Source organism: Mesoplodon mirus, assembly GCF_964341445.2.
Source record: "Mesoplodon mirus genome assembly, chromosome: 1".
NCBI lineage: Eukaryota > Metazoa > Chordata > Mammalia > Artiodactyla > Ziphiidae > Mesoplodon > Mesoplodon mirus.
The window spans coordinates 36,697,941-36,711,440 of NC_138976.1; the positions used below are offsets into that span (position 1 = coordinate 36,697,941).

The 13,500-nt window shown below is 46.1% G+C and overlaps 1 protein-coding gene across 1 annotated transcript in view; it reads right to left on the bottom strand.

The window, feature by feature from the left end:
- Nucleotides 1–2,311: 2,311 nt before the first annotated feature.
- Nucleotides 2,312–13,500, bottom strand: part of PTGR1 (prostaglandin reductase 1) — a 55,578-nt gene continuing 44,389 nt past the window's right edge. Inside the window, exons 3-6 of the mRNA XM_082625692.1 lie at nucleotides 6,817–6,932; nucleotides 5,164–5,323; nucleotides 3,080–3,334; nucleotides 2,312–2,530 (exon numbers count right to left, since the gene is read on the bottom strand). Coding sequence (XP_082481818.1) covers nucleotides 2,398–2,530; nucleotides 3,080–3,334; nucleotides 5,164–5,323; nucleotides 6,817–6,922 — 654 coding nt within the window. The 5' untranslated portion in view covers nucleotides 6,923–6,932 and the 3' untranslated portion in view covers nucleotides 2,312–2,397. The remainder of the gene's footprint in view (nucleotides 2,531–3,079; nucleotides 3,335–5,163; nucleotides 5,324–6,816; nucleotides 6,933–13,500) is intronic.

The window sequence follows — 13,500 nt, forward strand, 5'->3', positions numbered from 1 at the left end:
ATGTTACCTCAGTGCATAGAAAAAAATCATCTGAACTGCATCAGTCTGTTGATACTGACTAGATTGGTGAAGTGTGTATCTGTAATACTAGAAGTCATGCACGTTCCTGTACAAGCGTTACAATACAACAGCAACATCCTGTGCCGTGCAACAGTTAAAGTGAATTGTAGTTCTACCAAAACAATAAAGTTGTGTTTAATGGAAAAATGTTTATTCTGCCTCAGTTTTTTAAACCTTGAAATGTGGCACTCTATCGTATTTCCAGTTCTCAGTCGCCTGAAGTGGCTACCATATTGAACAGTACAGAGTTGGAGTACGCAGTGCTAGCCACAGAGAACCCAACAAATCAGAGTGATGTTAACTCAGTAAAAGTTTATTTCCCAGTCAGACTTCCACCTTTTTCTTTCCAACATTTTGTAGTCATGCCATCTGGAACATATGGCTTCCAAGGTCCCAGAGGCAAGGAAAGCCAAGACCTGTAACATTATACAATGTTTCTAAGCACTGGCCTGGAAAAGCTTAGAACCTTGGGTCCTATTTGGTGCAAAGGTGTCCCAGGGCACTGTAGAGAATTCACAAGGGCTTCCTAGGATATTTTAAATTTTAGGGAAACAGCTCTAACTACTGGACATGGCACCAACTAATACTATTATGTTGCTTGGACCTAACTATTTAGCAAATGGAACTGTTGGTATTTCTTTTGGCCCAGGGACACTGTGAGAAAAGGATTGTGCTACTAAGGATGCTGTAACCAAGAAAGTTTGGGAACCTCTGGCTTAGAAATCACTTCTACTCTTTTCATTTGTCCAGAAATCAGTCATATGAGCCTAAGCTAACTGCAAGGGAGGCTGAGAAATACAGTTTTCCCCTTGTGAGCACATCCACTGCTTCTGCCCCAGTCTGTCCTAATAACCACACCCTTTCCCTCTTCCCACACCACACAGTTGTACATACTTTCCCCAAGGGAGACAGTCCAAAGTCTGATTCGATCCATGTTCCCAGCTCAAAGTCCAGGGTCTCTGGGTTGGAAGTTTGAGTCCATGGGAGCAGCAGATTTGTGGGCTTCACGGAAGCGTGAGGGGGGTGTTCACTTAGATTTTGCCTTTGGGACCCTAAATGTCAGTGTCTCTCAGTCCTTGGAGCAGTGTTATTTCTTCAGAAAGGTCTACAGTTTTTCTAGGGAAGGACCTAAGCTGCCAGGGGCCATAAGCCTGGCTATTTTTCTGGAACAGGTGGAAGAAACCTGCATGGTAGTATGGGGGTTGGAGTTCACCCATATACAGAATTCCACTTAACCTGTTTTCAGCCTTATCTCCTCCAGGGCTAGGGTCCCCAAGTTAAAAGCCTCTCAAGTTCTCAAGTTCTCTTTGGTGAAAGATGATACCTCAGATTTCTATGGGGGTGAAATTTTCATAGGGTGATGGACAGTCCCTGACCATGAAGGGTGGGAGTGGCATCTGGGGCTTGAACCGCTCTTACGTGTGTTTTCAAGCACTTTCTCTCCTTTGAGTCCCTGATTTCCTCCACCTTGTGAATCGTCTGGATCTCATCAGTACCTTTTCGGAAGGCAATCGTGGCTTTTTCTCCTGCGCTAAGTCAGTAAAAATTTTCCAAATGGTATATGTCTTCAAATATTATTGTTTGGGCTTACATATGTCTCTTAATTTTTATGTCAGGTTTATTGAGGTGGATTTTTTTTTTTTGCAGTACGTGGGCCTCTCACTGTTGTGGCCTATCCCGTTGCGGAGCACAGGCTCCGGACGCGCAGGCCCAGCGGCCGTGGCTCACGGGCCCAGCCACTCCGTGGCATGTGGGATCCTCCTGGACCGGGGCACGAACCCGTGTCCCCTGCATCGGCAGGTGGACTCTCAACCACTGCGCCACCAGGGAAGCCCTATCCTCTGTTTTTAGAATTCAAATCTCCTAATGTTTTACCAATTACTTTCTCTCCAGCCAAGTCATGGGAGACGGGCTCCTTGGTTTCCTCATGTCTGCCTTCACCCCCGTGCTCCTACCCCCAGCTCACCATTTAGAGAAGGATGGGTGGGATAACAAGGTGGGAGAGGAAGAGCTCTCACTAGTAGAGGGTACAGGCAGGCAGGAAAGACCGGAAAGGGCTGTCATTCTGTTTAGTGCCTTAAGCATCCTCTAATTTAACAATGTTGTCTCTTGGCTGTGGCAGTTCTGAGGAGCTCAAATCCTGTGTGTTACGTGAACTTGGGGGGTATCGGACTGGTTTTGCTGGAGGCTGATCATTTGGGGATATATATATTTCCGTTTCATTCTTTAGAAGTCCTTCAAAGGGTGAAAAGAAAGAGGGAGGAAGGGTGGGAAGAAGGAATGAAGAAAAAAAAGGATCACACAACCTAGAGGAATTACTTAGAGAAACTTTCCAGGCTAGGAAAATTTGGGGGACTTCAAAGGGAATTCAGGTGACCTTGCTTCTCCAGGACATGAGAGGAAAACTTGAGGTGCAAAGTGCAGCTGGGCCCTGGAGGGCAGACACAGGATGAACTGACCAGGAGTCTTCCTGAGGGATAAGGCCAAGAGACACTTGAGTGTTTTAAATCTGCACCACACTGACCGTACAACTATACTGTGATTCATCTCAGTTATTTAAACTTCAGATCCCCTGACACCTCTGGAAACTCAGATGTGGAAAGGAGGTGAGGTATCAGAGACAGTACAGAAAGGCCAAGGTACACTGAACTCCTTTTCCCTTTTTAAACTCTGAAATGGAGGCAGACATGAGTGAGGGGTGAAGCCAAGACCTTTCCAGGGACAGAAGGAGCTGGTTTCTTTGTGTCACACCGTTTACCAGAGGCTTGTGCTCCCTCTCCCTCCCATGCTGCCCCTCACCGGCACCTTCTGTTTGTACCTGATTTCCCCTCTCTCTCCTTCAGTCCCAAGGCTAACTCTAGCCCCTCTTCTTCCCTTCTTAGTCCCATCATCCTTTCTAATCAGCTCCTGAGCCTAGAACGTCTCGAGTCTCTTCTCGTTGATCAAGTTCTGGACCAACCATTTTGGAAAACCAGGATATCAGGTATTCAAATGAGTGAAATAAACCCATGAAACCCACCTGGGCATGCCAACCGTTCCCAGAGCCAAAGACAGTGGTAACATGTCCGGCCACTCTGCAAGCAGCTTTTCCAGGTTTTTCCCATCAGAAATGGAGTGTGCTGTCCAGCTGGAAGGAGCCACCACAGTAGTTCCTATTGGGAAGGCTGAGTTTTCACTTTCCACAGCCCTGAAAGAGATAGCACATTCAGACACGGGAAACCCCTTTCCTTTCAAGTGAGTCCGATGCTGCATGGTTAGTGGCCACAAAGGGGTACTGAGTTTCACGTTCCGTGATTTAATACCCTACCACATCTCTCCGTCTGAATTCTTAGCCATTGGTGTCTCCTCCTCAATAAAAAATATGGGCCCTCAGAGAGGAATTCTCAACTGGTCCAGCATCTGTCCCTGTCATCACTAACTCTTCTCTCTAAGCAAGAGGTGTTCATCCTGTGGCTCAAGGTGACCTGGACACCAGCCTCTTCTCTTCTTCAGAGGCTACCCTCCATTTCTTAGCCCTTCCTCTTTTGAATCCTCAACATTCTCCTCTCGTACTGTCCCTTTCTTACAATCTCATCCTATCTCTACCTCGTCTCTCTCTCTCTCTTTTTTTTTTTTTTTTGTGGTACGCGGGCCTCTCACTGCTGTGGCCTCTCCCATGGCGGAGCACAGGCTCCGGATGCGCAGGCGCAGCGGCCACGGCTCATGGGCCTAGCCGCTCCACGGCATGTGGGATCTTCCAGGACCGGGGCACGAACCCGTGTCCCCTGCATCGGCAGGCAGACTCTCAACCACTGCGCCACCAGGGAAGCCCTCTCTTCTTCTTTTAACAGCCAAGTTTCTTCCCATTCACTTGATAACCCAATGCAACCGGCCTTCCAACCCCACTGTTGGAAGCAACCTAAATGTCCATCAAGAGAGGAATGGATAAAGAAGATGTGGTACATATATACAATGGAATATTACTCAACTATAAAAAGGAACGAAACTGGGTCATTTGTAGAGATGTGGATGGACCTAGAGAGTGTCATACAGAGTGAAGTCAGAAAGAGAAAAACAAATATCGTATATTAACGCATATATGTGGAATCTAGAAAAATGGTATAGATGACCTTATTTGCAAAGCAGAAATAGAGACAGATGAGAGAACAAACGTATGGATACCAAGGGGGAAAGGGGTGGGGTGGGAGGAATTAGGATATTGGGATTGACACATACATACTATTGATACTATGTATAAAATAGACAACTGATGGGAACATACTGTATAGCACAGGGAACTGTACTTAGTGCACTGTGGTGTCCTAAATGGGAGGGAAACCCAAAAGGGAGGGGATATATGTATATGTATGGCTGATTCGTTTTGCTCTGCAGTAGAAGCTAACACAACATTGTAAAGCAACTATACTCCAATAAAAATTAATAAAAAAACAAAACAAAAAAACATAAGCCAGGTACCACGGGGTACTTGTTACCCAAAACACTAGACACACAAAAAGGGATGCTAGTTAACATTTGGAAACATATTTTTCACTTTAGATTCTAATCTCTACCAATCAACTATGAAAAAATTGTTTAAAAGAATGATGGCTGCATTGTTTACCTAGGCAAAAAGTTACTGAGTCAGTGGCCAGTGAAAGCGTTTATTCTCTCCTCTCCCTGAACTGTTTACTAAGTACACACGTTTGAGTCGACTGCAGATTACCTAAATTAAAAGAATATAGGTAAAGGAAAGGCAAGAAAACCTAATTTTAGTCTTAGCGTCTTCCTCTACCCAAATTATTTGCCAGTAGTGAAATGGAGAAATTCGAGCTTGGCTTTTTTCTTTTAAGTTTTTGGGAAGGAATTCTGGTGAACAATGAGAGGTAAACTGTGCACATGAAGACAGGGGATGGTTGTACAGTAAAGGGGCCAGTGTAATCCCTCATTGCTCTGCTCAGACTTTCGCCTGAAAAAGATGAGCATCCGTGAGTCCCATCACTGACATCCTTCTGGGAGAAACGGGGAAGTCATAGCGTTTTGAATCAGCTGGATATTTTAAAAGATTGACCACGTCAAAGTAGAGTCCAATGCACAACATAAGAATTTTCTGGAGGAAAATAATACCTCATATAAGGATCCACGGTGAAGAACAAAGCTTCCAGCAGGACCTCTACAAAATAAAGCATTCCACAGGCAATTAGAAACCCTGGCCTGATGCCTTGTCTCTGACCTTCTAAATAAACACAATCTCTCTGCTTCAGGGTTGCCCTCTCTTCTGTGCTTTCTATTGAAGAGCCAAGAAGAGCTCTCACCTTTGGCTCAGTCCAGTTAATAAAAGTAAAAATTATTTTTAAAATTTTTAAATAAAATTTAAAATTATGTTTATTTACTCAGCACTCCCTCCATGCTTTACATAGATTATTTCATATGATGTTCTGAACAATTATTGTTTCCATTTTATTTAAGCTTAGGTTAAGTATCTTGACCAGGGCCACATTTGTAACCACTGTGTTACAGGGCTCACATAGGGCTTTATTACCAGCCTCAGTTAGTATTAAAAAATACATGCATTTTGCTGGAGTGACCCTCATGCACCCATCCTCTGGAATTTTGGTTCTGAGTTTTGGTTATCCCAACCTAGATGGGATTGATAACTTTGCCATGCTACTTGATTGCATGCCCTTTTCTCAAAGCTTACCTACCTGAAAATAGCCCTTAGAGACACCCTTTAGCACGTGCTCTGCAAAGCTTATCTCCAAATACGTGATGGGGTGTGCTGCCATTTCTCTCCCTTCAATTTCTGCAGGGATACTGTCTGCTCACAGGGATAGTCTGAGGTCTTCACACTGCTGCTAGGCAGTTCTTACCCTACTGTCATCGTGGGGCTCACTGGGACAGAGAGGAAATACTCCCCATGGGCTGGCCAAAGTCATGAAGAGCAATGCACCCAAGCATGCGTTTCAATTACCAAGGGAAGTAGAGGGATCTTCTAACATGACACTGAGGCTTCACACACACAGCCTTGAAGAGGTCTCTGCGGGGCTTCCCTGGTGGCACAGTGGTTAAGAGTCCACCTGCCGATGCAGGGGACACGGGTTCGTGCCCCGGTCCGGGAAGATCCCACATGTCGCGGAGCGGCTGGGCCCGTGAGCCATGGCCGCTGAGCCTGCGCGTCCAGAGCCTGTGCTCCACAACGGGAGAGGCCACAACAGTGAGAGGCCCGCGTACCGCAAAAAAAATAAATAAATAAAATAAAGGTCTCTGCGGCCGTTTGCAAAAAGGCCACAGATACCACCCATCCCTGTGTGCAGGCTTCTTTGCCGTCCTCCCATCAAGAAGTCTACTGCCACACCTTGAATCTGCGCTTGCTTTGATGAACATTGTATTAGCAAACATGATATAAGTAGAGGCTTGAAAAGTGCTTGCATATTGGATCTTGCCAATTCCTGCTGCTCTAGATTTATGAACTCACAGTGAAAACAAAGAGCTCAAACCAGCCAGCTAGAAAGGCCACATAGAGGAGAAGTGAGGCGTGCACCTGAGCAGAAAGCCGGCTAACATGACATGTGAGTGATGACCATCCTAAGTTAACCATTTAGCCCAGATGAGACCTACAGAAGGCCCACCAACTTAACCCAGCCCAAACTGCCAACCCACGGAACGGTGAACTAATAAATAATTGTTGTTTGAAGTCGCTGAATGTGGAGGTAGTTTGTTATCCAGCAAAGGCAAACTGATATAGTCTCTTCCAACTTAAATCTAATGAGTATGACTTACCTCTATTTTTTAAGGGTGGGAGTTTGACTGTCTTCAATTCAAAGTCACTATTAGTAGGGTGGCCTACAAAGTGCTTCTTCAGGGTCCAGCTCCTAGCATGAACCATCCTGAAGCTCCTAGAACACAGTGAACATGTAGTCAATGCCATGAAGTGACTGGATTCTTATGGCTCCCTAAGTGTTGCACTGAGGCCAGACAGCAAGGTCTACCCGTCATCGACTCCCATTATCATTTAACATCAATCACGTTTATTTAGTAGTAGTCACTGTTTCTATTGGTGTGTTAAGCACGTCATACTTATCATCTCATTTTACCCTCATAATTTCCCTATAAGGTAGGTATTATTATCATTGCCAGTGCACATTTGTACAGAAGAGGAAACCGAGGCTACCTTAGAAATCTCCAAGGCAAGGAACAATGTTAACCCACACAAATTCTTCCTAGCCACTGCTAAGGTTTCGCTAGGGCACTGAACAACTACCTGGAGTGCAAATATTCCATTTCTCTCCTCCTATGAAGCGAATTCTAAGAAAAAGCATCAAACACAAGGAACCCACGTCCACGCACATCCTTCAAAGGGACAGAGCGCTGCGTTCTAAGGCAAGCAGTCTCAGGAACACCTGACAACCGCCGGGTGGCGCTGCGCTCAGCCCCATTTTCAGGCGCGGGTTTTTGGCACCAACGGGGAAATCAGGGTCTGTTTGGGTTTTAACTTGCCTGCAGACAAGGCCAAGAGAAGATGATTCAGGCGGCCCTGAGCTCTCAGGACACTTTGCTTGGAGCGATCGAGGTGGTTCGACCCGAAACCTTACTCTTCCTACTTGTCTTTTTTTCCCCAAAAAAGGCAGCCGCTGAGAATCCTGGAGTCGCCATAAGTCCAGAAGCACCCGTGGAAAGGGCGCGACTGCAGAGGCAGGCGAGGATCAGGACGAGCCCCCGCCCCCCCAGCTAGAGGAAGGGGGCCAAGTGGGATGCCCGGTCCAGGCGCACTCGCCCCCGGATCCCACCTCCTCGCCGCGCCCATATACCCGTCCGTTAAATGAATTCCGACCCCTGCCTTTTTTCTCCTTCCACAGTTGTCCCACTTTTGTAGTCCCTCAAGTTCCTTCGCCAGCCCTCTCCCAGGTGCAGGCGGCTGTGCCAGGCACCCAAAATACAGCCAGGCCACGCCCTTCCCTCCAGCAGCCGTCTCCGATCTCTCCAAGAACCTGCACGGGCCAAGAAGCATCGGTCCGGGCGTCCTGCTTCCAAGTTTCTTCCGAGGGCAAGACGCAGAGGTTACTCAGCATTAGAAGAGGGCGAGCAGCACGCAAACGCTCCGCCACAGGGGAGTCTAGATTCCAAAACTGTGGGGTGGGGATATTTACTTACCAACGTCCGCAGAGGCTCCACTACCTAAAGCAGGGAGTTGGGACTGCTCAGCGGAACTCCGGGAGCCGGGATTTACGGCCGGTCCCAGGAGAGGGTGGGGTTTCCCCAGGGCGTGGCTGCTCCTGGAAGCGTGTGGGCACCAGCCCGGTGAGGGTCACAGGAGGGAAACCCAGGGATCGAGGAGTGTGTGTGTGTGTGGGGGGGGGGGGGTAAAAGCCTCCATCGGAGCCCTGCCCGGGTACGGTAGTACTGTACCTGCACCAGTGTCCTAACTGGAAACCCGCTGGAAGATGCTGCGTGGGAGAATGAGCCGCCGCCCCCGCCGCTCAGGCAGGGAGCAGGGGGACGAAGGCGGGGTCCCCCAGCGGCCGCGGCCGGGGGGCTCCTCCTCAGTCCCGCAGCTTGCCCGGCGTCCACGCCCCCACCCTGGCACTCGGGTGCTGGCCCTGTGCCCGCCTGCCCCCAGTCTCCCTGATGAACACCTCTTTACCCTGCAGGAGCCAATTCAAGGCTCACCTACTCTGTCTTTCTCAGACTCTCCCGGGCAGGAGTGAGCGCCCCTGCAGCTAGGGCGCCCCACCCCGCCGCCGCCCTGCAACACCCAGCCCTTGGTAGGGCCTTTCCCCGGAGACTCCAGGAGGAAAGGTGGATCCAGGGAGGCGGTGTGCGCAAGGCAAAGGTGCCCGGGCTGGGTTCCAAGCCTGCGCCCAGCACTTCCTAACGGTGCAGCTCTGAATGAGCTACTTAACCCCTTCCTGCCTAACTGACCCATCTGCAAGACCGGGATAAGAGTAGTGCTTTATGAAAATTAAGTCTTTTTAAAGAATAAAATGAGTTAACACCAAGTGCTTAGACTAGTACTGGCGCGTGGTAAGCTCAATAAACGCTAGATCCCGGTAACAATCTTTTGACTCCCCCACGGGCCCTTCGTCAGTCCCAAGCACCCCACACTGCCTCATTCAATTGTATACCCCCAACTCCGAGCCCAATCCTGGTCGGTCATATAAACAGTGAAATAATGCAAAGATGTTTAAAGAACACTGCTCCTTCTCCTGCATTACCCTCTCTGAAAGGTAACGGATGTTACCAGTCCAGTGTTGACCCTTTCCCTCTCTGCCCCACAGTCGTTCAGACATACACACTTAGAAGGTTCCCCACCCCCCGCCCCATTTCCACAAACCCGTGATCATTCTAAAGCTGGTACTCTGCATCTTATTTTTTTATTTTCCCAGACTGAAAATCTTAGGCCTGGGTTATCTAAATCAGGGATAGGATTCTTTTTAACAAGGCACTGAGTGAAAGATTCAGAACTCCAAGAGGATAGCGTTAAGTAATAATCAGATGTTAGCTATACAGTATTGCCAGATTCGCAGGAAAGATTGTTTGCTGGCTTCAAAAACTTTCCACAAAAAAGTTGAAAGAAATCTGGATGTCTCTGAAGGAGTGTATATTAGATTGCTAGGGCTGCCATAACAAAATACCATAGACTTGGTGGCTTAAACAACAGACACTTATTTCCTCATGGCTATGGAGGCTGGAAGTCCAAGATCAAAGTGTTGGCAGGTTTGGTTTTTCCTGAACCCTTGCTCCTTGGCTTGCAGATGGCAGCCTTCTTTCTGTGTCTTCACATGGCCTTTTCTCAGTGCACATACATCCCAGGTGTCTCTCTCTCTTCTTTAAGGACACCAATCATATTGGATTATAACCTTACCTAACAGTCTCAGTTGGATTTAATCATCTCTTTGAAAGCCTTGTCTCCAGGGATTTCCCTGGTGGCGCAGTGGTTAAGAATCCGCCTGCCAATGCAGGGGACACAGGTTCGAGCCCTGGTCCAGGAAGATCCCACATGCTGCAGAGCAACTAAGCCCATGTGCCACAACTACTGAGCGTGTGCTCTAGGGCCCACGAGCCACAACTACTGAAGCCCGTGTGCCTAGAGCCCGTGCTCCGCCACAAACAGAAGCCACCGCAATGAGAAGCCCACGCACCACAACGAAGAGTAGCCCCTGCTCGCCTTCCTTTAGCAATTAAGACCCAAAGCAGCCAAAAATAAATAAATTAATTAATTTTAAAAAAAGCCCTGTCTCCAGATACATGGATTAGAGCCCACTCATATGATCTCGCTTAAACTTAATTACCTCGTTAAATTCCTATCTCCAAAAATGATTATATTCTGAGGTTCTAGGTTTGGGGTTTCAACACATGAATTTTGGGAGAACATAATTCAGCTCATAACAGTGTATGAGTAAAGTGTGGTGGACGTACACTGGGAGGTATTGCGCAGCTATCAGAAGCACTGGGTTAGATGGACATAAAGCAACCTGGATGGATCCTAAAAACACAATGCTGCATGAGAAAAGTAAGGAGCAGAAGAAGTGTGTGACCCGATATCATTTCTATAAACTAAAAGTATGAGCCCTTAGTGTACATTATGCAAGAACATTTACAAAAAATACAAACTACACATTAAATACATCACAATAGTTGCCTATGGTATCAGGAGGAGAAGAGTAGGGAATGGGGATTGCTTTTTAAAGGCACATAAATTAATGAGAGACAGAGGGAGAGAGAGAATTTGGCAGACCAGTGGTGATAATACACTGTAAACTCTGATGAGTATGAAGAACTCAACCCTCTAGCCCTCAGTCCAAAATGAAATATGCACCGTGAGGAAATCAAGACACCTCTCCCCCATCTTCTTAGCAGAGGGTAGAGAGAGGTTTTACTACAGTCCAGCACCATGGACACAAGACAACTTGCTTCACTCTTTTTATCTGACACATTGGCCCAAGTGGTGACATCCAGTTGCAACATAGGCTTTCCCATTTGGGACTCAGAAAATGTATGGTTTCCTCTATTCTCTAACAGAAATATTGCAAAGTAACCAAAGTAATAAGTATGTACACTTAATGGCAGAGAGTCAGATATAAAGACTTTGAAAAAGATTTCATGCCTGGTATATCCAGTGGCAGACCATGTTGGTTGCCTGTCCAATATCCAATATCCTCTTTGTCCTTCCTACATACATACCCCAATTTTGTTCAGGGTAGCCGTGTACCCAGTTAAAGAACTCTGCTTCCAGGCTCCTTTGTAGCTTGGATTTTGACATAGTTCTGGTCAATGAGACAAGCAGAAATCTAATGGGTAGGGCTTTTAGGAAACTTATTGTTTCCCAATTAAAATTAAAAGGGAGAAACTCAATAGACATGCATCTTTTGTCATTTGTCTTTCTTCCTGCCTGAAATGTGGAGATGCTGCCCAGTGGTGCAACAAACATTTTGTGACCATGGAGCCACTCACGACAGGTGGCAGTAGAGAAAGGGAAAAGATGTCTGGTTTCCTGAGTAGTTGCATGAGCCCTGGACTTCCTTCTTTGGACTCCTTGTTACATGAAAACAAAAAGTGCTTTTTAAGCCATTGTAGTTTGGGTTTCTGGAACCACTGAATCCAGCCCTGACCCCCTGCAAATGGAGCAGGTGAGCCTGTGTCTCCCTGGTTCCCTGGTGAGAACGGATGAAGTCCATCCTTCTTCCAGATGAAGAGAGGGATATCATGGCAATTGGTCAGGAAGTCTCCTCTGCCTGTGAGGTGTGTTTCCAAAGCTTACCTGGTGTATGTGGCATATGTGGAGTGGATTTTAGGGAAACATCTGTCATGTCCACTACACTATTAACCAGGATTGTTGTAAAGATTGTGTGACATGGGACCTAAAGTACTGGCAAGTAGCAAGCCCCCCAAACATCTTCCTTCCTCTCTTCTCTATCATGACTTTTTAAAAATTAAACATTTAAAAATATTGAGCTGTGAACAAAGCATGTTTCAGGTATATCAGAGAATCAAAGATGAGAAAGACAGTCTTTGTTATTGGACACTGGAAGTGTTAACAAAATCACAGGTGTGAAAAGTCTTTGGAAAGCAATAAGAATTATAGCAATAAAGTGCCTGGAACAAAGTATCCCTCAAACATTTACTCACTTTTTGTTTATTTGTTTGTTTTTTTAAAAAAAAAACATTTACTCACTTGATATCAAATAGAAGGTATGGATAAGATTTGGCCACACCAGGTCAAACAGGATCCCAGTCATTGTGACTCTGTCAGGCTTAATCACTGAAATTTGCCAAGTCATGGTGATTAAGCTAAGTCATGGTTGTTAAGTCATCACAGACAGAATTAGAATGTGGGGAAAAAAGGTCAAGGGAAAGCATTTTCCCTTACTTTGCTCTGAGACAAAACCGAATTCAGTTCAGTCCTCCAGCCTTAGGGTTCAGAGACTTCTGATCTAGCTAGCTGAGGGAACAATTCACTGTTAAATACAATCACAGAAGTAATAAGAGAATGCATCTTGTCAAATAATTCAGACAATACAGATGCGTACAGTGTAAGAAGCAAAAGTCCTTGTTCTCTGTTTGGGGAGGATTCCTTCTGATGTTTTTCTATGGCAACGCACTTTCAGAATAGACACTCATCTCGTCTTCCTTCTCTACAACTTCCATTGCATTGGCCTGGTAAGATAAAGCTTGGGAAATAATTATACAACTGGGTAGCAATATTATTCTCATAATTGAAAGAACCCCTTAATACATGTAGGACACTGCATTTCAGGAGAGGATGATTATGCCTCTTCCCACAGTACTAGAGATACATTGGTGCAGCACCAACTGTGAGCCTTATCCTAGAGAAGAGCTTGGTACCTAGTATTTCTTGTCCTCATAACAGTTCACGGAAGCACTTGTTCTTATTATCTTCCTCAGAGCCTAAGGAAACTGAAGTTCTAAGAAGTAAAATAACTTAGACACAATCACATAGCTAGTCAGTCACAGGGCTGAGGTTTGAATCTGAGTTAACAAGCTCCGAAGTCCCATACTTTTCACTGTTGTGTTTTACATTCCAATACAGGCAAGACGGATTCCTCTAATAGGTAAGAGCAAATTTAGGAAAGGTCATACTTATGGGATATCTGTAAACTATGATTAGTAATGTTATTTTATTCTTTTTCTTTTTCTTTTTTAAAATATTTATTTATTTATTTTGGCTGTGCCAGGTCTTAGCTGCAGCACGTGGGATCTTTTAGTTGCAGCATACGGACTTCTCGGTTGTGACATGCAGACTTCTTAGTTGCGGCATGCAAACTCTTAGTTGCGGCAGGCATGTGGGATCTAGTTCCCTGACCGAGGATTAAACCCGGGGCCCCTGCAATGGGAGAGCAGAGTCTTACTCACTGGACCACCAGGGAAGTCCAAATAACGTTATTTTAGACATGCAAATATGTTACCAAACTCAGGTTCGGCTGCTTGCCACTCAAAAGCCAATAC